The 25361-nt window shown below is 41.1% G+C and overlaps 1 protein-coding gene across 1 annotated transcript in view; it reads left to right on the forward strand.

Annotated features, from left to right (window-relative positions):
• Snd1 (staphylococcal nuclease and tudor domain containing 1) overlaps positions 1-25361 on the forward strand; it is a 403901-nt gene that overhangs the window by 237912 nt on the left and 140628 nt on the right. Inside the window, exon 15 of the mRNA XM_041675559.1 lies at positions 18036-18177. Within this exon, the coding sequence (XP_041531493.1) occupies positions 18036-18177 (142 nt within the window). The remainder of the gene's footprint in view (positions 1-18035; positions 18178-25361) is intronic.

The following is a 25361-nucleotide window of genomic DNA, read 5'->3' on the forward strand; positions in this document are numbered from 1 at the left end:
TCAGCTAGATAGCTCAGCAGGACACTTCCCGCCAAACTAATGACCTGACCTTGATCCCCGGAATCCATGTGGTCGGTGGAGAGAACTGCCTCCTGTCAGCTGTTCTCTGATGGTACACTCACACAGTGGCACACACAAGCAAATAAATATAAAAACAAAAACTACTTCTTGATGTTGAAAGAGTTGGAGGGAGAGAAGTTTCTTGATAAGTCCAGTCAAGGAGCAAACCTTATCAGGACTCTGTTAAGTCATGCCCACTGCAGTTCCCCTAGTGTATCTTTTGGCCCCTTCTTCCTCTCTTCAGATTCTAGAATTCCATTCAGCTGCCCTTCTATTCTTTATAAGCACTGACAATGATACAAGTGCTTATTCTTTGAACTTTATTTTTAAGATCTCTTTCTTTCCTTCCTCTGCCTTAATCCCACAGCATGTCCTAATTGTCTTTGGGGCCAGCTACGATCTAAATTACTGTACAGATGGCCCAAGGTCAAGATCTGTGCTTCTTAATGAGGTTTTCCTGGCCTAGAGGAGTGGCCTGGGGTGAGAGCTATATTTCCATACTAGCCATGCTACTGGGCTGTATATTTGCTGTCTGGGCAAACAAAAAGAGTTAGTTCACTGTCGACTCCATATTCTCTAGGGCAACCATGTTGTGCTCCATAAAAAAAGGTTGTACCTTGGTCAGAAGCTATAGCAGTAGCATTGTTAGTCTCCTGTCTTTCTTGTACCCATGCTTTTGAAGCTCAAGTTCTTGCTAACCTAGAAGAAGATACTTCTTTCTCTATTTTCTTCTTTCTTGAAACGGTTCAACTGTGTTGCGTCTAATTGACTTGGATTCTCTCCACACAAAACCATACCCCACAACTCTGCAGTGCTCAGCATCTATAATGGCAAGGGGACTGCTAGCTTAACAGCCTCTCCCAGGCTGCAGAGATGGTCTGAGACGTTTATTTTGTTCTGTTTTTGAAACAGGAGCTCACTGTGTATCCCAGACTGGCCTTGCCGTCTTCCCGCCTCAGCAAGACAGGTGGGATTATGTGCGTGCAGTGTTATGCACACCTTTTCTGTATTTCCTTGGGGTTTTTTTTGTTTTGTCATTTTTCTTTTCTTTTTGTCCCTCTTTCTCCCAATTCCACTTCCTTTCCATCTCTCTTCTTTGAACCCCACTCCTACTATCTCTGTAGAAAGATTTGGATGTCATCAAGACCACCTCGATTGTGGCAGTAAGGTTGAATTAGTCATTTGCCCTCATACTCATGGTGGAGGGCATTGTTCTGTTGGTTTGCGGCAGAAGAGAGGATTGGTCTATAGAGCCACATGAGTCTTTTGTAGCTAATTTATTTTTTTAGCCCTTGTTAAATTCCCTAGGATTGCAAGGGCACACTCTCCTCCAAACAAGTCAGAAAGCATTTATGGTTTCCATGAGAACTTTCACCGGATTATATTTCAGCATCAACTACAGTCGGTGGTGGTTGTGTTTAAGTACTTCTTAGAGAGTTTTAATACATTTTTTTGACTGAGTTGTATTTCTTTTGTGTTCCTTGTACAATGTAGGGCACCAAATTTAGGACATGGGCTCTGGCTTTTATTTAGTTTTGAGTATTATCGGGGCAATTGTTCAAGACTTTGAAATGAGCAGGAAGATCCCTTCGTGTACTTCCAATAGAATGCTGGCTGCTGCCCTTACAAATTCTTCTGGGGTGATAACAATTCTGTGAGTTTCTCTTTGTTGATTTTTTTTTTCCTGGTCCTTTTTGCCCCTTTGTAAAGAGAGAATATGGCTTGTGCAGGGCTGGTAGAGATCCACTTAATTCCTGAAGACATGTGGTCCTTTTAGAGACATAGCCGAACTCTGCTCTGTGAGAGAAATAGCTTCAAATTCAATGTTTCTACTCTAAATATTTTCATCAAGTAAAAATCAGCAAATTTTCTCCAGCGTTCTAGTGACTGTAAAAGTCTGCTCCTCACTCTCCTGAATCTTTTTCGTAAATAAATGGATTAAAACGAAGCTTTTTAACGTGAATGTTTCTTTCATCCGCAAAGTGTCTGATTCTATATACCTTCTTGGAGTGGCATTCTGTTCACTCAGATTTGTCAGGGTTGGGGTCTAGAGATGATTGATATCACTGTTATTGGTCTCAGACCTTTGGATATTTGAGACAGGGTCTCATTTAGTAGCTCAGGCTGACTTGAATCATGGAATCCTCCTGCCTCTGTCCTTAGTAATGGGATATAGATACACCCCACTTTCCCTAGCACTCTTCCACGGGCTTTTGTTGGAAGAAATATCAAGTTAATACAGCAGTTAGGGTAGGAAATCTGGAAATCGAAGGCAAGGTACAGTATCTTGACCACTGGTTGGCTGTGTCCCAGCTCTGCTGCTTAATACCTCTGAAGAAATGCTGGGTCACGTGACTTCCTGGAAGCAGATCACACAAGGCTCTTGTTTGTCACCTCTTACGAGGAAGACATTTTGATCCCTACGTATTCAGTAACCTTAATTTGTTACTGACATAAATTGTGTTATAGAAAATCCTCCTTCCAATACGAATGAATGAGTGATAATAAACTTTTCCATGCTCCTTCTGATTTCTTGTTTAAATTTGACTTTACTCGTGAGTGGACATGGATGAGCTCCATAATATCAAGTTCTGTCCAAGTTTGTTTTCCATTGCTGTGATAAATGCCATGACCCAAAACAATTTAAGGAGTGAAGGCTTCAGTTCATCTTACGGCTTAGTCTATAATGAAGGGACCTTAGGAACTAGAGCCAGAACTGAAGCAGACATCCCATTTCAGTTAACTAAGGCATAACCCTTCCTTTGTTCAGAGAAACTTGCAAGAAAATTTGGGGTCTAGGGGTATTTTTTTCTGAACCAAGTTGTATTTCTTTCCAGAGAGAAGCACTTCTACATATAGATTCTATAATCAGTGATTCATGATCTTCTTTCTCTTCCATTCTTTGAGCACATGGATATTGCTCCGTGAATCTGTTTCATGAACCCAATATGGTATAAGTAAATAAATGTAAGGGTATTCTGAAGGCATTCACTAGCACTCCTGGTTCCTGGGTTGAGGTGTGCGACTGGATTCTGTTGTATCTCGTGTCCACAGTGATGTGATTGAACTTGAGGTATTTCTGTGCCACCCTGGCTCCACTCTCTGCTTCATCATGGTAACTACTTAGGCCTAGATTGAACTCATTTTGTCCTGTGGCTATCGCTTATGTAAGCGTTTCAAAGCAAGTCATTTTACTAACATAGACATTCTGCTTGCTTGTATTTTAAGCCTTTATTTAGCATGTTTCCAACATATTCCCTAAAGACTGTGTCACACAGAATTTTGGAAACTCTGCAAACATCCAGATAGTCTTGAAATAGAGATCCGGGTACCTTTGTGGCTCTGTTCTTCAGGAAGTTGTGTTTCCAGGAGGAAGTTCTAGAATTTCTGATACTACATTGGATTTGGAAGCTTCTGAGAGCATAAGCTGTTAGTGGGGTTTCTAATCTGGAGAAAGACCTGTGTTCTCTTGTGCTCTGCTGCAATGTACATAGAAGCTTCACTCAGTCTGGCCTATTCATTTCCCTGGCCTACAGTTGAATTTTCTCAGATTAAGGACTTTGATTGCTGTGGTGATTTGAAAGAAAATGCCCCCCCCCCCCCCGGGAGTGGCGTTACAGGAGTGTATGAGTTGTGGCTTATTGTTGTGATGGAGAATGGTATTGTCTTGATGGAGGAAGTGTGTGACTGTGGAGATGAACTTTGAGATATCCTATGCTCACATGAGAGAGACTACTTCCTAGTATCTTTGAGTCAAGATGTAGGACTCTCAGCCCTCTCTAGCAACAAGTCGGCCTGCATGCAACCATGTCACACCGTGACGATAATGGACTGAACCTCTGAAAATGTAAGCCACCCCAGTTAAATGTTTTCCGATCAATTTTGCCGTGGCCATGGTGTCTCTTAACAGCAATAGAAACTCTGAGACAATTGCATTCACTCTTTACCACAGGCAGAAGGCCTTTCTTTTTTGAATGTAGTCTCTTCTTCATTAGGACCCTTGTTCTACTTCCTTTTGTTTATGTCCCTTTGCGTCCATTCTGCCCTCTGATCATGTCCGTCTTTAGCACTTACCTAACCATGTTACTATAACCTTGTATATGTTGATAAATAGGAAACTTAAAGTTGGTACTCTCCTTATTAGCTTCTAAACCGCTAACAGGAACAAGTCACTTTTGTGCTTATTTACAGTGCCTTATTTAGATTTGATTTATCAAGTAATTCATTTCAAGGAGTGAACATCTATTTGGAAAAAAAACTGATACTAGCTCAGTAAGTTCAGAATTAACTACTGGTTAGTAACTCTGAGTAGGCGTGTAAATGGATTTTTCAAGAGTGTGCTGTTCTTGAATAGAACCAGCATTAGCAGCAGCATAGGCTCTAGTGTCAGATTATTGAAATGCAAGTCAGGACTCCATTACTTATTACTTTGTCACCCTGAGGAAATTACTGTTTCTTTTAACTTTCCTGTCTGTAAAATGGGTGCAATGATGGCACTTTCTTCTTTAGATTGTGGTATGATTGACTTAATTAATACGTGCAAAGTATTCTGAACAATTGTCAGAACAAGAGCCCAACAGAGAGCAATGGTTGAGACTATGTGTTATTTGTTACTAAATTGTTTAGCAGTCTACTCAGCACACAGAAAGTCCTCTGTGATAGCTGTCATCATTTGTAGTATTTCTGTTTCAGACTCCTTATCCTCAAGGTCTTTACCATTGCTTTATATCTCTCTTGACATGGAATGTATGCCATCTTGATAGGGAACGTATGCCATCTTGACATGGAACGTAGCCATCTTGGACTTGTTGTTATTTAGTGCATTTCTCATGCAGATTGTTGAATGAATAATGTATTTCGTAAGAGCGTTCTAAATGCTAAACATAGTGCTGGATATTGAGAATTAAATCAGACAGATGTATTTCTTATGGACATATACAGTTGTTTATAGAATTACAGTGGGGTTTGAGCAGAGTCCTGCGAGACTGTACACCAATGACCACAATTTATTCAGGGTGGCCTGACAAGTGAATAGTGGCTGGAGCTAGAGTTTTGTCAGTGGGCATAGGAAGGCAACTGGATCTGTATTAGTGAAAAAAACTAGTATAAATGGGTGACTGATGAGGGGTGGGGCAAGAGAATTAATTAAGATGTCATGCAAAAGCAATGCAGAGGACTGTCCCAAATAACTCTTTGGTGGGAGTATTCATTTTCCCATATGGTAAATATAGTGTTCACGTGTGGTTTACCTTAGTACTCGAATTGTAAAGCTACAGAATGAGGCTAGGAGTAAGCACTGCATATTGCTTTAGGAAGGCTTTGAATCCCCCAGTACACCAAGATCTACATCATAAGTACCATGAAGATGTTTCTCTGTGGGGTTGTTTCATTGCTTTGTAAGCTTCTTAGCAACTGTTCCCGCTTCTGCATGGAATCGTGGGTACGCCTTATTAATCTGTTGTAGAGCATGACTTTGAGGCGTTTTTACAGCGTGACCCGCCTTACTCGGAACACAGTTTTAAATTCTCACACCAGGCTGATATGTGAGGTTTGTTTATTTTGTACCTTTCTGACTTAGAATCATAATGATCTTGTTAAATCTTTATTCCTTTGAAAAGGGCTGCTTAGTTTGTCATCTGTGCTGGGAAGCACTCTGCTTAGAACCCTTTGAATCATAGAACAGATTCCACATCAGCTTCCCATGATGTTTTCCACATCCTTTTACAGACTATTCAACATCAAAAATATTTGTCTCAAAAGGTAAAAACAAACTTATTCCAGAGAGCTGGAGGGACATTGTCTGACCTAAGTGATTGTTGAGTTTATCTGGGCAAAACTGAATTAGTCTTAAATGTTAGTTGTAAGAATGCACTTTTTCCCCTTACACAGAAAAACTTTCTTTAATTGAATCTACTAGAAGTAGGTGAAAAGCGGAAAAGAACAGTCAATCTGTACATCCATGCCAGGAAGATTTCTCTGTCAGTACACCTGTTAACCAGATTTATGCTCCCCTTTCACCTGTGTATGTGTTGTAAGCTCTTTTCAGAGTAGAGACTGGACACTTTATCCTTTTTCAGAAGTTCCTATCAGTTGGCATGTATTCATTGTAGAAAGTGGTAAGTTTAATGGGCAGTTTTCTTTTCATGCCGTGTGTGTGTGTGTGTGTGTGTGTGAGAGAGAGAGAGAGAGAGAGAGAGAGAGAGAGAGAGAGAGAGATGGTTATGCACATAGCATTTTGTATCTGTATAAAATCTAAGAGTAAGTAGCAAAAGGTTGTGATAACAGTTTTCCTGCAAATGACATAATGCCATTCTTGATGGTTCATTACATTCTTTTGTGGAGGCTGGAGAAATGACTCTGTGGTCTGGGGCTCATACTGCTCTTTTGGAGGACCTAAGTTCTGTTTTCAGCACCCATGTGGGACAGCGCACAACTTCCTGTAACTGCAGCTCCAGGGGATCTGATGCCCTCTTCTAACTTCTATCAGTACCTACCCATATGTGTATTCACACAGAGTGTGCATGCACGCACACTCACACAGATTTAAATGCACACACACGCGCACAGGATACACACCCCATATTTTATCCTTTCTTCTCTGGCATCGTGCTGATGTGTGAGTTCTGCTATTTGTTTGTTTATTTTACCTTTTGGCTTTGAACCATAGCTGTCTGTTTTAAACCTTTGTTCCTTTGGAGAAGAGCTACTTAACTTGGTGTTCCCTGCCCCCAGGAAGTCCTCTGTTTAGATCCCTTAGAATCAAGGAGCATTCCTGGCACTGAGCTGGTTCATAGTGAGACTGTGGGAATAGTGCTGTAGTAAACACCGGTGTCAACTTAGACATGCTGTAGCTTTTCATTTTGTTTTGTTTTAAGGAAATTTCATAATGATGTCCTTAATGTTTGGAAGTATTTACATTCCTATCAGCAAAATACACGGATTCCCCCCACATCCTTGCCAGCTTCTTTTGGGCTTGTGATTTGGTTTTGATTTTGATATTGTGTGTGTGTGTCTGTGTGCGCTGTGTGTGTATGAAAGACTGAGGTAAGATGGAATCTCAATACAGTTTTAATTTGCATAATCTGATGGTTAAGAACATTCATCATTTTTCATCTTTAATAGCCATTTGTTTTTCGTATTTTGATAACTGGTTAAAAAGGATTCCAAATGCTAAGAAAATAAAACCAAGAATTAACAGAGAGGATTGGATGAAATTAAAATTTTCTGCATAACATTGGAAGTCACAGAGTGGCAAGACTGATGTTAGAAAAGGACAAACCTTGACTAAACACCCGAGAGGATTCATTGCTAAAATACGTTTTTTCTCAACTATGCAATCAATTCTAGAAGAGGACCTAGGTGTTCTTAGTACTGTTAGATGTTTTTAAACAGTACCAGATTTAAAAAAACAACATATTTTACTATTATTAAAAACTACTGAGTAAAATAATGGGATTTTTAATTAGATACATTTTGTGTCATTCAAAATATTACCTTTTGTTTTAGTTAGTAAGTTTCTGGCACAATGGTTTATATTTGTCTCCTTACTGAGGAAACTTGAACTTTCTCTTCCAAATTGTATAATTATCTAATTTTTATTAACTCTAAAAGCACCAAACTTTGAAAAGACCCAATTAAGCATAATAAAAATGCTTTTAGTTAACATTATGGACCAGTGAATACTTCATGTATGGTTGAGACCTCACTATTTATAATCTTACATCTATTCAGTCAGTAATCTACATAAAGAAAATATTTAGGGAAAATGCCTTTGACCCATCTAATAGCTATTTGACATTTACCTTACATTTTTCTGAATTTTATGTTGTGGGCCGACATTTTTAAAATCCTTTTCCGAAGTTGTGTTCTTTACTATAGTAGGGCAGAGTTTTGCATGGCATCAATTTCCTTGCCCCTGAGTTCTTGATTTGCCCATGAAATGAAAATGTGTGCTTCGTCAAGCCATCTTTAAATCCTTTTCTCCGCACACTTCATTTTAATTATCTCTTAAGCCATTTTCTGATTCTATAATATATTCTTACCTCTAACCTAAAAGAGACATTGGAAGTAATAAAAATCTGTCTGAAATTTTAAAAGAAAAATTATATTTTACACCTGTCAGTTAATTCAGCCTTGCAATAGATACCCAGTTATAGCCTCTGGTTGGTACACTTTATTTCATATCCTAAGTGCCATATGCCATCCTAGGTCACTCTCGTGCCTCACTTCTGAAGTCACAATTATGATATTACCATAAAACTTTGTTATTTGTGCCGAGAGTCCTGGAGCACACCTTTAATCTTAATACTGGGAGACAGAGGCAGGCAGACCTCTGTAATTTTCATGTCAACCTGGTCAAGAGTTCCAGGCCAGAAAAGACAACATAATGATATCCTGTCTCAATAAATAAATAGGTAAATAAATGCTCTTTTTTCTCATAATTTTTATATTGATTTTTATTGAGCTCTACATTTTTCTCTGTTCCACTCCCTGCCTCTTCCCTCCCCCCACTTACCATCCCCCAAGATTTATTATTTAATCCTTAGAAAAGGGCAAAGAACTGTTGAAAGTATAAGCCTTTTTGGGTTTCCCAGTTGGCTATGTTGTGCTTTTTTTCAGTGTTGCCTCGTCCATTTAAAGGTTTATTTGGATAAATGAGGCATTTACACTAAGAAATTGCATGTTTGGGCAGAATATTTAATTGGAAAATAATTGAAAGGTGTCTCTCCCAGTTTGGTATGCTCTGCCTGTAAATACTTTTTCCTTACAAATTGATACTTCTGAAACAGAAAAAAATTGCCATGTCTCCTGCCTAATTTTAGAGTAATTACAATTGTTTTATAATAAAATAACTTTATCATAGCTAAAGCATTCAGCACTATCAAAAGTATAATGTATTGATGTACTGATGCATAATGAAAGGGATTTATTACTGATTGGATGCTATCTGAATAGGATAGTCTTTCTCCTGAATAGAAATATAAAGCAATTCTGTATTCATTTGCCTAACTTCAGAGAGGTAAGACATTTCCTCTGTGAAATATGAATTGGTTTTTTTGTTTTGTTTTGTTTTGTTGCGGGGGGGTGGGGCAGGAAATACCAAAAAGAGAGTGAAAGACGTGGATCTGTGAGGCACAGTGCAGGAAAAGGACATGAAGGATTTCCAGAGCCTTGATGTGGGGAAAGGCTGGCAAACCTCATGCCAAGGCTAGCAGGAGGTTTGGAGAACCTCTGAGTGGAGGATCTCCAAAGAGACAGCTGTTTTGTGTGGAATCGTAGGACAAAAGCATGCCAACCAATTGAACCAAAAGTTATAATTGTGTTCTATTGAAAAGAGTACTGACAGATAGGAAAAGGTGTAAGAAGAGGGTTTGAGATGATTTGGGCAGAGGGCAAGAAAATAGAGGTCTTGGGGAAGAACCTCACTAGGTTCTCAGCTCTACTCTCTTGACTACACTGCATCTCATTAAAGATGTGGGTTAAACTGGGCATCTTTAATCCCATCACTTGAGAGGCAGAGACAGACTCTGAGTTTGTGGTCTACAGAGGACAGCCAGGGTTACATATCTCAAAAAACAAAACAACAATAGAAAAGATGAAGAAAGAACATGGGGGTTGAAGACAGGAACAGATCAAGTTAGTGTATGTATTTCCTTATTGTATTAGGTGTATGCTGTCATCCTTTTTATATAAAGCACACATATGCTCCCAACATCCACAATTTATATGCCCATCTTAGCTTATATGTAGACTAAGCTGACGGCATATTTCCTGTTGATGATAAAATGCAGATTTTTACCACTAAAAGGCAACAACTTCATTTCTAAAGGTTAAATTGAATGATTCTCACAGCTTATTTCAGCTGGTTAAATTTGGGAAGCTGAAGGTCATTCAATAAAGAGAACAGTCTCTAAACCTGTGTAAAATTTTTCTTTTACTTAAGAATTATTATTTTATTCACGTTAAATCAAATCAACTGCTTTTGTTTCCAGGTAGGGTATTTCTTTTTTTACACTTATTATTTGGGTGAGGAGGTACAAATGGACCACAGCATAGGTTAGAGGATAAGGGGACAACTTGATATCGTGTTGTTCCAGGAATTGAACTCAGCTGGTCAGCTTGGCAGCAAACATTTTTTACCCTCTGAGTCATTTTTGCGTATGTTTTGTTTAAGATGGGTCTAGTGTAGCCCAGGCTGGCTCCATATGCAGATGAAGCTGGCCTTGAGCTACTTGCCCCCACCTCCCACAAGCTGTGCTGGGGATACAGCATGGACCATGATTTTTCTTATCCGAACAAAGGACTTGGACTCTGGTCTATTGAGGATGGCATTTGCTCCTGCAGCTTTCTTTTTAACTATTGCCTAAGAGTTGAAACATTGTTATGCAACTTTGGGAAAACTGGTTAGATTGTTTCACCTATTCTCTTAACCTCTGTCTCATCTAAACCATTTTCTGCTTAGAAGTTTTAAAGTGCTTTGATATGTTCAGGTTTTTATTATATTAATTCATATAAAAATAACTAGCGAACTGTTAGTTTTGAACTTGTCATGTTTCTCCTACTTAATGATGTTAGTTGACTAGGGTAAACGTTACCTGGAATTTAAAATTAAGGAAGTACATTCTTCGTATTCAGGTAATTTTTACTTTTTAAAATTTAAAATATGGGGACTGGAGAGATGGCTCAGTGGTTAAGAGCATTGCCTGCTCTTCCAAAGGTCCTGAGTTCAATTCCTGGCAACCACATGGTGGCTCACAACCATCTGTAATGAGGTCTGGTGCCCTCTTCTGGGCTGCAGACATACACACAGACAGACTATTGTATACATAATAAATAAATAAAAAAGCCAGGCGGTGGTGGCACACGCCTTTAATCCCAGCACTTGGGAGGCAGAAGCAGGTGGATCTCTGTGAGTTCAAGGCCAGCCTGGTCTACAGGAGCTAGTTCCAGGACAGGAACCAAAAGCTATGGAGAAACCCTGTCTCGAAAAATCCAAAAAAAAAAAAAAATTAAAATATGTGCAGGCAAAATATATTACCTTCAGCATATAATTCACATTTGTGAGCTGTGACAAATGTGCCCCATACACACACTTTTTCCCTTTTGAAAAGGGGTTTACTTGTATCCCATGACCTTGAACTCACAGTGAAGTTCTACGATTATAGGCTTACACAACCGTGATAGTTTACGTGGTCCTGTGCATGGAAACCAGGGCCTCATGCATATTAGAGTAGCACTCTTCCACCCTAGCCCTAACTTGCGTTTTGGTCATGGTGTTTCATTGTAGCAATAGAAACCCTAACTAAGAAAATTCCCATTGTGTTTGTATCATTTCTACTGCAGGGTACTGTTAGATGTCATAGTTTGTACAATTTGTTTGACATGCTGATGAACTGTTCATTAAAATCCAGAGCATATTCTGTGGCCTGTCACATGGTCTGCCTAGGACTGCCCTGACTGTCAGTCAGCACACCACTTTGTGAGTTTTTATCCTCAACACAGAAATTAATCTTATCTTTCTAGCGTTCACCAAGTCCTCCTTTTTTTCTTCAGTATTGAATATGGGAGAAAGAAGGACACAGATTGTCAGCAGAGTCAAACACATGAATCTTTTATAGATTCCAGTTCTTTGTAGCTTTCCTGAAATAATTCTGTCTACAAAGTCAAGTCACAGAGGATTTAGTTCCTCCTTATTTGGAAGAGAGGCCATCATGGAACTAAAGTTTCTCTCTTCTCCTGGTTCCAGTGGTAAGCACTCCATTCTGGCTTCTCGTCTGTACTTAGCTTGTAGGTTCCCTTTGGAAATTTAATTTAGCCAATTGTGCTGCGTTTCTTCAATAACAGATGAGGGTTTAGAAGTTTTAACTTCAAGAGAGCAGATTTCTACCAGTTTGTGCATCTGCAGATGTCCTCTGAAGAAATGGAGCTCAGGCCTGGACACCCACTTCTGTGCTCTGACGTGTGGGAAACCTGAGTAATGTGATGTAGCAGCTAAGCCAACGACTGGGGAAGATGTAATCCAGACATCACTTAATGAGAGACTATTGATGGCCGAATTTCAGCACCTTTAGTGGGGAAAAAATAATGACATCTTGAAATTTGCATTCAAGTGGATCTAGAAAGCATCATACTCAGTGAGGTAGCCCAGACCCAGGAAGAAAAATATAATATGTACTGACTCATAAGTGGCTTTTAGACATAAAGCAAAGAAAAACCAGCAAAGAAAAAAGCAGAGAACCTAGACAATAATGAGAACTTTAAGACATACATGGATCTAATCTACATGGGAAGTACAAAAAGACAAAATCTCCTGAGTAACTTTGGAGCATGGGGACCATGGGAGAGGGAGAAAGGTAGGGGAATGAAGATAAATATATAACTCAATAAAAACAATAAGAAAAAATTTTAAAAAATTGTTATACTGCCGTTTTGTTCTATTGAGTGTTTTTCTCCGCAACTCTCACCTGTTTTTTTATTCCTGTTAAATGTGTAGCATGCTGAAGTTTGCACACACATACCAGACCCCCCTCACACACTCTTACTGTGAAATATTAGCTAGCCAGGAAAGGGTGGCTTCAGAGTTTTAAGTGCTTTGTGGTAACACTAGAGCTGGGGTACTTTCCCCAGTGTCCTCCCTACCAGAGCCCCATTTATTTCAGGAGATTATCATGCTGTACAGTTGGCTCCTCACGGAGAATCATAAACCCACTCCAAGAATTAAAATGTCACCTGTGGCCACGGAACCAGGCATGTGGAATGGAGGAAAAGTGTGGAGTGATGAGTGGTGTTTTTGCCTTTCTGGTAGGCGACGTAGCTGTGATTTGTCTTCTGGGCTGCTGCAGAAGTAATCCCCCTTGTCCGTAGAGCCCTGCACTGATAGAAAACTGGCAGCGAGTGATCACAAGGGTCTTTAAAATGGAAGAACACGGTTGCTTCAGTGTCCTTAGCGATTAGTTCTGATCTCACATTCTTATTTGTATCTGCCCTCTTGTTTCACTGACTATGTATTGCTATTAGTTGGCCCTGATGGGGCCCAGTAAGACAGACAGCTGTAGACGGGAAGAGGCATTCTAAGGGGAAAAATACCTGTGGTACCCCCAAGAAACCTCCCTGGGGACTTTGGTTTCTTCACTGTTGCGCTTCCTGGGTGCTGATAGAGTTCATCTGTATTAACAGCCTCACCTGTGTATGTGATTTGGTTTGCTCCAGGTTGTTGTTGATTTTAGCGGAAGAGTGCTTGTGGTGATGTGAGCTCCCTGGTGAACTTCCTTATTAACAGCTCTCATTTGAGGGGCTGAGAGATGGCTCAGAGGTTAAGAGCACTGACTGCTCTTCCAGAGGTCCTGAGTTCAATTCCCAGCAACCACATGGTGGCTCACAACCATCTATAATGAGATCTGGTGCCCTCTTCTGGCCTGCAGGGATACATGCAGGCAGATGCTGTGTACACACATAATTAATAAATAAATCTTTGCCGGGCGGTGGTGGCGCATGCCTTTAATCCCAGCACTCGGGAGGCAGAGGCAGGCGGATCTCTGTGAGTTCGAGGCCAGCCTGGTCTACAAGAGCTAGTTCCAGGAAAGGAACTACGCTACGGAGAAACCCTGTCTCAAAAAAAAACAAAAAACAAAAAAAAACAAAAACAGTTCTCATTTGAGGCCTGCACATGATAATCCTGAGTGGTTACCTGGTAACAAGTAGGCTTCCCTCTTCCCATTTCCCCATGCTCTTTTGAGAACTCTGATCTTTCATGTCTACCATAAGGGATTTTGGGGAGAAGATGATAGGATTTCTTTTGCTGACAATAGGTGCATGTAAACAGCCTCATGAACTCGCGTTTCTGTAAGCTGTTTTCTTCTCGGATGCAGGCGACTGAAACTGTGTACATACTGCCCTCACCTGCACCTGCTGTCCTAGGATTCCACTTCATCAGTTCTCCCAACTTTATCACTCCACCAACTTTGGTATTTTCCAAAATTATTTTTAAAAAAATTAGTTTTAGGTTTGGTGGTGCATATGCCTTTAATCCCAGCACTCGAAGCAAAGGCAGGTGGATCTGAGTTGGAGGCCAGCCTGGTCTATAAAGTTAGTTCAGTACAGCCATTTGTAGCCACGGGAAAGTACTTGTTTGGTTTGGTTTTATCTTGGTCTTTAAGGCAATTTGATTTATCCTGGACTGTCCTCCAACTCACTAAGTAGCTGAGAATAACCTCAAACTTGTGATCCTCCTGCCTCAACTTCCTAGTGCCGTGATGAATTACAGACATGCACCACCACTCTCAGTTTATACAGTCCCAGGGCTTGAGCCCAGGGCAAGCAAGACAGGTCTTCTGTAGCCACGGGTAACCCTGGATTCCGGAAGCGGCCTCCTTCTTCTAAGTGCTGAGATGATGTGTATCTGCCACCATGTCCAACCCATAAGACAATACTTTTTAGAGAAGAGTTATAGGCTAGCTGTTAAGAGCAATTTTACATAGCCACAGAAAGGTCTAGTGGAAGGCCGGGGAAGTGGCTCAACAGGTAAAGGCCGCTTGACCACAAGCCTGATGACCTGAGTTCAGTCTCTAGAACCTAAATAGTGAAAGGAGAGAATCAACTCCTGGAAGATGTTCTTTGACCTCCATGTGCATGTTGTGATGCATACATACAGTAAATACATGTTTCCACATTTGAAAGATTGGGCCTAAGCCAGAAGAGGGCAGAATGAAGACGTCTTTATATTCTTTGACTCTCTCTAAGGAATGTCCAGTCTTTCTTGGAGGTCATTCTAAGTCCAGTTGCTCTAAATTCAAGGTCTAAATCTTAACTGTTTTGAAATGAAGTTACCCGGGCACGTTTGTTGCATCATTACTTTCTCAATTTCAAGGTGTATTGAGGAGGCAGAAACATTTCTTAAAGAGATGCCATCCACAATAGCAGCTTAAACGTGGCTAATGCAACCTTGAATTAGCTGTTCTCAGAGTACAGAAAAAAATGCATGTGCATGGCTTGTTGTGAAGCACAGGCAATGTGAAAGCTACCAGTGCAGCACAAAGGAAAGACTTCTGCCCCGAAGTGCAGCTGCTGCTTTATTATTTACACCAATGGAGGAGAATATTGGCATAGATAACAAAGAACCATATCTAATTTGTCTGCTTGGATTCTCCAAGCCTGAGCCAGTATAGTGGCAGGGAACTATGGCGGTAGTTCTCAGTCCTTTTCTGAGGAAGTCAGCACACAGAAAACCCCAGGGTGGGAGCCGAGCCATCGAAGCAGAAGTACTCAATACTGCCTTGAAACAAGCATTCTGTGCTACGCTTCTCAGTGTTATCCTGAGTGAGTTGTGCTTCTGTGTTATTGGCAAAGGACGAAAACTATCATGCTATTGATATCTTTAAACTTTACCACAGTATTATTAGCCTTAAGATCTGCTGGTATCTTTGACTTCATAGAGTAAGAAACTGGTCTTTGTTATATTTTATTTCTCATAATCAAATTTTATCTTGCTTACCTTTCTCTTTCTAACCCTAAAAATGTCTGTGAGACTCAAAACACTTTTCCATGCTTGCACAAGGTTTTTGAAAGGCAACTGACCCAACCATATTCAGTCCATTTTGTTGTAATATACTCTGAATTTTAATATAATTTCTACATCTAAATTATCAGAGGGTGATTTATGGCTACATCACCCGAGGAAAGTCACCAGTATTCTTCACTATTGTTTTCATCTGAGCCACTGAAATAAATGGTCTCAAGAATTTTTATATTGAAAAAGAGCATGCTAAGCAGAGAAGTACTTGCCCTAACAAGAAAAGACAGACACCATCCTGTGGCTGTGACTGAGATTCGAAAGAGCTGACATCTCTTGGTTATTACAGTCAGTTTAATTGACTTCATAAGATCCTTTCATTTTTAAAACGCTGTCAACTTGGATGAAGTCTCCATTCTTCCTCCTAATGGGTGTTCCATGCCAATTCGTCTCCTCGCTAAGCCTTTGAATCCTTGCCTCAAGAACATGGGCACTCCTTGTCGTATTTTATAATTTTGCATCTGGAAGTAAACAAGATAAGCCTTTAAAGTCCATGCCTTCAATTGCCTTCAGTTTTCATTGTTGACTTTTGCTTCAAATCCCTGCCGTAGTCAATGGCATGCCTTTCTATGTGTCATTCTGGAGACAGTCTGGTAGACATGAGTGGAATCAAGGCCCTCTAAGGATTTTATTACATAGAGAGCAGTTGGGTTGCTTGATTGTTCTGATAAAGCAGGGAATGTTTTACCCTGCCCCTTGGCCAGCTTAGCCAAATGGGGAGGATAAGGACACAGCTTCCTTGTTAGTATTGCCATTAAAGGGGTGTGTGTGTGTGTGTTAGTCAGTCCTCCTCCCCCCCCGCCCCGCCCAGATATAGTCAAAAGACAGTGATGAGCAAAAGTCTATTTCTGGAAAATGTTGATAACTCCATGTTTGGAGGAAGACTTCTTTTTCAGTGATATTGGGTTGCCTCATGATTTGCAATAATCAATTTGATAATTGTTGTTGACTTACTGTCTCAGCTCATGAATAATGCCCCAAATTTAGACTAGTATGGCAAAAGGATTTGAATCAGGTAGTGCTTTTGTCCCTTGGAACATTTGTCTTGCTTGATTGTTCTGGACTTCAGCCAACTGCCAGAAAGGCATTTTTCCTTCTGTATGTGTATAGTAAAATATGTGTCACATAAGTGTTCACTAGGGGGGTTTCCAGCCCACTACAGCTCATTGTTAGCTTACCTTTTTTACCATTGTGCCTTTAGAAAGACTGAGAATGGATGACTGTCTCTCCTTTTCTCTAAGACTCTGTTTGAAGAGAGGATGGATCTCATTACTATAAATATTGTTTTCATCATAGCCTACTTTGCTGATTCTGAATGAGAGGAGCACCTTTGGCTGCTGTGGAAGCTCTGTAGTAATGGATGGCTTGTTAAATTTTCATTATTGTATGTACATTAATTTAGATACAATAGCTCTGTTGCTAGGAGAACGAAGCATCAGAAAGGAAGAGCTTGGTTGAGCGCAAAGTGCTTGTATGGCAAAAGTCAGAAACGTATGCAGAACTGGCTGTCCTCAGAGGGGGTTTGCAGTTCTGCTGGCTGTACTGCAGACCTCAGAAATTCTTAAATCCAGCCACTATTCCCCCAGCATACATAATGTGATATTTTGATGCTTGCGTACTCCATCTTCGGTTTAATTAGCTTGAGAGACTGATAGAATATGAAAGCCCTTAGCGCCTGTGTGGCCAATAGCGTTGCTTGGTTCTCTTGAGCAGAATGCATGGACTGGTGTTGATGCATTAAAACTGTTTGAAAAATACTTGATGGGATTTTTTAAATTTCTATAATTACTTGTGCTAATGTGATATGATCTTTGTCTTCATGGGACACAGTTTACTATTATATATTTCCCTGGGTGGGAGAGCATTCCTCTGACACACACACACACACACCACAGACACACCTACATCTCTTCAATATGCATATGAAGCATTACTAGCTGGGCTGCTGTCCAGAGAAGACCAGATTCTGAACAAAGTTAAGAAACCAGAGAGCTTGGAGTCTTATGTAACCTGGCTTCCATTACAAGGATTGTAGATGCAGTGTGACATGGCTTAAACAAGGTTCAGTTAGTCGCCATAGAAGAACAGTAATTAGTTTTCTGATCTCGGTTTTATTTGCCCCAGAGCAAGCGTGAACTCAGTTTCTAGGCATTCACCAGCAAACATATACTGAGTGCTCAGTTACTGTGTGGAAGGAAGCACTGAGAATGCTCTGGAACTGTTGTTTGACAATATTTCTTCTACAAAGGTCACATGAGAACCACATCTGTGTCATATCTTCAAAATTTCAGATTTTTATGTGGTTATTTGCTTATTTTTCTCTGGACTATTTTATCCCAAAGACAAAGGAACATCTATTTGTATCCACTGCTCTTCAGTAATTCTTTTTTTTTTTTTTCTTCATCAGGACACCCAGAAAGCAAAGCAGTTCCTGCCCTTTCTTCAGCGGGCAGGCCGTTCTGAGGCCGTGGTGGAATATGTCTTTAGTGGCTCTCGTCTCAAGCTCTATTTGCCTAAGGAGACTTGCCTCATCACCTTCCTGCTCGCGGGTGAGTGCATGCCACAAGTGACCCCCATTGTCCTTCCTTGGAGCCTCAAGCCCTCCTGTTTTTCCTCCATTCCTCCAAATACAGGCCTTTGGAGAATAGTTGGCAAGACAGCACAGAAACTCACCCTACTTAGATGGAAGGAATAGAAAATGAATAATAGAATTCTCCTACTTGGCATTAGCCTTTTGAGTTCATCTGTTCCTGCCATCTCAGTAGTTAGCAGTTCTCGGGAGATGAACTGCACTACCCTTGGGGTTTCCCAGGTGATGCCACTTGCTTCTTTTTCTTTTATTCAAATGTTATCAGAATCCCAGTCCTTTAGGAAAATCTAGCCATGACACCGCTTTCACAGGTTCCTACGCCTGCAATAATTCTTGTTGACTGAGGATGACGTGCTGGGCAAACCTTCTTCCTCTCTTTGCTGTCTAGTTGTTCACCTCTCATAGCCTGCCTTGCTGGGTTGCTTAATGTTTCCCCAGCCAGCGAGACTGTGTGAATTGTGCTCTCTGAACAACTTACATTTATGTATTCAGGGAATAAACCGCTTCATTTCTTCACTGCTGGAAAATAATAAAGGTATTTATTTCTATTCAGCCCTTGCAGAAACTGTGGTCTTTGAAGAAAGGCTGTCATTCCATCCTCTCACCCCTCACCCTCATTCATCCACTCACAAAGGACACGTGCCGTTGTGTGCCCCAGATGCAGGTTGCCTTTTCTGTTACTGTCCTGTTGCCTCAGCATTCTGTGGAATTCTTGAATAGAATTTGCTGTGGTTGAAGAGAAGCAAGAGCCTTGCTTTCTATCTGTCTGCTGCCAGGTTTCTTTGGCCCCTTTTTTTCTGGGAAGCACCGAGAACCTCTCATTTATATAAGGGAGCTCCCTCAAGCCCCAGCTAAAGGGGTTGAGTTATGTGCGGTAAACCTTTCCCTGAACATCCTGACTGTGCAGCTCACTGCTTTTCCTTGTCTGTCCTTGACAAGGCTCCTACCAGTTTGATGGTGGCTCCCCAGCTCTGTAGGTTTCCTGAAAGGCCCAAGGGACATGTGACTCCATGCTCATCATGGGCAGTTGTGGGAAGGACGCTTGAATCAAATCCACACCTGACTGGAGGGCAGTTATAGTAAGGTGAAGCTGCAGGATGCTGCAAGTCTGTTCCTGTGGCATCTGTGCCCTGTTCTTTAGACTCTAGCTGAAAGCTTTCTTGGCTCTGAGTTCTTGTTTTGGGGTTTAATGTATATATTCAGCTCGTTCTCTGATCTACCCCCAAAACCAAAATTAGCCTTTTGGCAGTATGGAGTTTAGTTCAGGGTGAAAATAGAAAAGGTCTGAGTGTTTCCCGGGAACCTGACCTCAGATCCATAGAGTAAAAAAACACTGGTTTCTAATCTCGGCTCCTTAAATGGAGCCAGCTCAAGGTGTGTGCTTGGTAGGAGAGTTTTGCAGGGTGCTGCTTGTAAACCTTGCTTAGAAGGAAGCCATGTTACTGTCGGACGCTGCATCAACCAATTCCTCTGTAGACCTGGCATTATTTTAATCGTCATACTTCCTAGACGTTGCCTGTGTTAACTTTCACAAAATAAAGTCTAGACATTTCCTATCAGGTCTACCACCTTCTGATTATATTTCTTAGCATGTATTTGCTGATGAATGCAAGAGAGAATGTCAAGTGTTGTTGGCTTGAGCCTTGGAGTAGATTATGAAAGCCATAATCAAAGCCAACATGGTGATAGGAACTGGTTAGAGGAATGGGGTAATTGGTTTGGCTTTGTGTGTGTAATATTTATAGTTTCCATGGAAATGTTCAAATGTTCAGGTCAGGGAGTACTCTGTATGTATGTAGTACTTCAGGTTCTTTGTGTGCCTCCAACACAGCTTTAGGAGTAGTTTAATCCACTCCATATGTGGAGTAAACAACCCAGAAACTCCAACATAAGTTAAGGATTCATATGCAGGCAGAAAAGGTATGGTTCAGGGAGTAACAAAAGACCACTGAGCATAGTTCTCATGTAGCTAAGGGGACAGAGAGCTTGTATATTAATCAGAAAATCACAGGTGACCATTGTCAGTATATTTTCATCAGAGTTTCAACCAAAGGCAGATTTCAGATGATTGGAAAATACCATGGAAAGGAGCAAACTTAACGGATAGAGATTGCTCAACCCAAAAAATCTAACAGAGAATGAAAGATACTGCATAAAAAGAGCTGACTGGGTAACAACGAAAAGGGATGTCTGTGTCCTGGGTACTTCTAATATTGAGGCATACTTTTCAATCATGAAGGTGATATGTTGGAGTTGGAAAGCTATCAAGTATAGCTATTATTTTTCTTAAACCAGTTATAAAATGCTAGATAAAAACTCAATAAAATCTTCATATAAAAAAAGATGGAATAGCCAGACCTGGTGTTAAAACCTATAATCACAGCACTCAGTAAATGGAGGCAGTCTGATCAAGAGTTTGAGGCCAGTCTCTGCTAGATAGTGAAGCCAGCCTGGATGAGGTGCTGTCTCCAAAGAGGAGTGTGCAGGGATGGGGAAGACAGAAAAAAATCCTAGGAAATGTGTGGTTTAAAATGTTGAGGATCCTCATTGAGAATCCTAGAAATGAAGGAGATTGTGGAAGAATAAGAGCACAGTGCCTGGAGGAGTTACCAGTTAACTAGAACATGGGTGGAGTGAGAGTCTGCTTAGAGAGACTATTTGTGACAGTGAAGGGGAGTGTAAGCATAGACCTGGAAACCTGAGTTGTGACTGTCTACCTACAACAGTCTGTTCTCATGGTAGAAGATAGGTGTCATATACACTCCACATCATATAAAATGATACAGCAAAAATGGTCTCTATTTGCAGCTAGGAAAGACTTTGCATTTTAATTCTCAAGGGGAAAGTCAAGACATTTGTTGTGATCAGTTCCCTCCTTGCTGTTCTCATTAATCCCAGCCTTTTGGAGAGCCCTCTGTACTTGAAGGTGGGGTGGACACTTTCCATTTTTATGTGGCCATTTTTGGGCAGACGGCCCCACAGCTTGATAGGGAGTGGCATTTGGCCCGAGCCAGCTGGTCTCTCTGTCACGGTTCCTGCACCCCTGTACGGGAAGTGATTGTTTAGTCAGATGGGATAGCAGGTGGGGCTGGGAGAGTCAGCTGCAGCTAACAGGTCAGTGCCTCCTGACAGCTCCCGCCCTTTAGTCCTTTCAGCACCTGGCTTAGGTTTGGTCAGCGAGCGGATGACCTTATCCCATCAAATCTGAGAGTCTTCAAGGTCCCTAAGCCTGCTGCTGTGGCCTCCTTTACACACTCATTTTGTTCTTAGAGGCAAATGCTCCTGTCCTGAGTTAGCAGGAAGCCGAGAACCCCTGGGATCTTGTGTTTGTTTTAAAGCATCAGTTTTCCTTGAGTAGCATTTAGTAAGCTTCATACATTCCTTCTCTTAGAACAAAAACAGCTTACCTGTACTCTTTGATTTCAGGTTACATTCACTTGTCATGTGTGTTTAAGCTGTATTTTGGTATCTTGTCTAAGGTAGACTGAAGCATATATTTGTAAATCTTGTGCCTCTTGATTCACATTTTGTGAACATAGAGTATATGTCCTGCTATTGCCATGACTTTGCGTGAAGTTTTCTCAGTGTGAATCACATAAGTCCTTTTGGGCCATGCTGAAGGCACAGTTTGGGAAATTGTCATACTGAGTAAGCATAGCAGGTATCAAGTTAGTATCCTGTAACAAAATGCTTTCTCCAGAATTAAAAGAGAAGAATAATTTGAGCCTTTGGGTTAAAGTAACATAATGAGTCATATTTAGGTATTTGGGATCTCTTACCAACCTAGATTGAGACCCACACATGCCTCTGTTTGCCTTCCCTTGTTCTTAAAGGGGGTGGATCTAGTCTGGTGAGTTACAAGCCAAGGTGAGTGGGGTGAGGGGCCAGGGTAGATAGCTCTCACCTTACACAGAACTCATGGGACAAACTGCCTAGAAGGCAGCAGCCGCTTGGCAGGGGTTCCCTGTGAGTCACAGCAGGTGACTTATAATTAACCGGTTATAGCACATGAAACAGGACTAGAAAATGAGGCTTCCCTTTGCCTGCCCTTTGGCATCTATTTTACTTTTCATTCTCTTTTTCTGATTATTGCTCCCCCCGGGATGCAGTCTGACTAGGGAGGCAATAAGGTTCTAGATGCCTGCATTTTAATGAGTGGTAGTGGGTTTGTGCATGGTGAATAAAAGGTGTGGCTATGTGTCTGTCCTTCCACCTTGAACGTCTTTGAATAGTGTTTCATTTCTTTCCTTCACTTTAAAGTCTCTCTCGCCTGTTGTAATGGGAATATCAACTGCTTGTTTCAATAGACCAAAAACTTGTAATGAGCAGAAGGGAGGAGAGGTAAACAGGAGTATCCTTCTCATCTCCGGGCCCCAGGAATGGTGAATCCCCATTGATTACCAGTGCCTAACCAAATTACACAATTAAAGCCAATGTATGTTTAAGTGAGAAATCCCATTCTGCTATCACAGAGGTGCTAATGAATCAGGCTGTTACTGTGGTTGTGTTTGCTGGGCTTCTATCCTTAATTAAGCAATTACAGGGTCTGCTGATACTTATGAATTCCTTTCAGATGCTTTAATTGAATTGCAACTTAATGGATATTTGTGAAGTGGGGTATTCTTTCTCTTGGGACTTCCCAGTTTGGATGTCTCCCCTGCCTGTGTGTTTTTAGTTGGGACCCATCACCCGAAATGGACAGCTTGACAAGACACTTTCCTGAAGTTTCTAACTCTTTTCGTAGCCACGTTAGAGTTAAGTTCATCTTAGATCATCCTAAAAGGTCACTTCTAGGTAATAATTAGTACAACAGGTTTGGGAAACATTTGTGAGAAGGCCAAGAGTTTTTCACAAGTTTATTCAAAGGAAGATACATAAATTATCAGATTATTTATGCTCTTGTAGGGTAAACAACCATATAAAGCCAAGGAATAATGAAATTAGAATTATCAAAAGTATAAGCAGCATACCATAAGAATTGTCTTAGTTCCTTTTGTGTTGCTACGATGAAATACCTAAGCTAGAGTGGGTAGTGTAGAAAGGAAAAAAGTGTATAAAGTAGATTTGGGCTCTCAGTTCTGGAAGCTGGATCATTTAAGATCCTGGTGGTGCCTGCAGCTGCTTTCTTCTGGTGGGGACCTCCTGCTGCTTCAGCTCAGGGTGGAAGAGCTGAAGGGCAAGTATATGAATAAAAGAGAAAAAAAACTGTGAGGGACAAAGTCACTCCTGTTAACCTACTCCTACAATAAGTAATCCATCCCTTAAAGTCCCTGTCTCCCAACACTGCCACTGTACCAGATAGATTTCAGCATGAAGTCCACTGGGGACAGACACGCATGGGGGAAGCGTAATACAGGATGGCAAGCCAGATTCAAAGCATAGCAAAAGTACAGAGGAAAGAATACGTAATTGAGGGAGGGAAAAGTCTTCCAGGGGAGGTAGCATTTGAACATCCAAGAAGATTCAGAACTTTTCTTTTGGCCGAACAATTTTGTATCTGTTCTCAGAAGAGTTTCCTTAAAGGATGTAGTAGTGATCGTGACTTTTCTGTTTCTGTGTTAGTACATAAACATCCTTCTCAAGGGCTTTCCTGCCATTGAGCTTCAGTGCTTTGGCCTCATCTTGAAGTCTCTGCAGGTTCACCATTGGTCAGGCAGCTAAGGATGCAAACCTCTGATTTTTAGCTCAGTTGTCTACCATCTTTAGATCGTGACTCAGTCCCCAGAATGGGCTGCCTTGTAAGTTATGAGACAGTCAATGGCATGGTTATTTAGTAATGTTTTTCTCTGGGCATCATCTTAGGAACACAGAAATGCATGATAAATTTATAGCACACTAGCAACTAAGAATATATAAGCATAAACGGGGAAAGGATAAAGTAGCCAGACTTGGTGGTTCACATCAGTAATCCCAGCACATGGGAGGCTAAAGCAGGAATATTGCCATAGCAACAACAACAACAAAACACTAGGTAAGAAGAGCATACCTGAAATTACAAACACCGAAAAGCACTTGGAGATTCTGAAACAGTAACAAGCATTGTTTTACTATCAGAGAGCTAAGGCCATCTTGCTCCATATCCCAAGAGCTGTAGATTCAGAGACCAGTGTTGACTGACTACTGGTTTGGGCTAAGGCAGGGCAACCTGGTGTGTGGTATTTCAATGGATTCTATCAGAAGAGAGAGACTTGATTAGTAAGAGCCTAGAAATGCCCATATCTGGGGGTGAGCCATAGTTCTCAAAAGGTCAGGCCTGTGGGACATGGTGGAGTGTTTCAGGGGAAGAGAGGAAGGGCTTCGATTTGTTCAGTAGCCACTTCAAATATATTTTTTATTGAGGCAAAGTAATAAAGTCATCAGTAAAAATGAATTTTGTTCAGCATAGTTCAAAGCAGCCTCAGGCCTTGCATTGAAGGATTCTAGTTTTCAACTTTCTTGTGCTGACCATCCTGCTTATCTTGGTATGATGCTGATGATCAGGTGATGAGGGAGGCAGCAAGGACCTTCTGCAGTTCTGTGCTAACCTGTGTAGCCAGGGGCTTCTTACCTGAGAGTAAGATAGTCACCGTCATGGCACCCTCTGTGTAGTCGTGTCAAGTGTCTGTGGGCCTCTAAGTCTGGGTGTTGGATCCACACCATCTCATGGGTGTGTACCAAAGAAAGTGCCTTGGCTAGTCATGAGAAGGTTCCCTCTTGACTCTCCTAATCTGCAGAAGGCTGCTAGTGCTTCAGAGGTTTTGGTTTAGGTGAGATAAGGGTGATCCTGGCTAGAAACAAAACCGGTTAGAGCCTTGAAGATTAGCCAACAGCAGCAGCGCCACTAGCATTTTCTTTTCAGTTCCTCCTCCTTCCTTCCTACTTTAAAGGGTTTTATTCTGAGTCTTCTTAGGGCAGAGAAGGATGAAGAGAAGTTTTAAGAAATCTAATAGCTCTCCTGGCATGTATCCAGTACTAGCACCCATCTGGCTGTGCCCATTCCATTCAGTGGCTTTTTCAGAATACATTTCAGTATAGGGTTATTGTCAGCTTGCTGGCATTGTCTATTAGCCACTTAGTAGTACTGATGTAACAGCATCCTGTATTGGGCTAGTCTCCACTAACTGAGCCTTATGGGGACGTCTGTTTGACCAGAAATGTAACAAA

Source organism: Microtus oregoni, unplaced genomic scaffold (genome assembly GCF_018167655.1).
Source record: "Microtus oregoni isolate MIOR12 unplaced genomic scaffold, Mior012 000026F_ref0000081, whole genome shotgun sequence".
NCBI lineage: Eukaryota > Metazoa > Chordata > Mammalia > Rodentia > Cricetidae > Microtus > Microtus oregoni.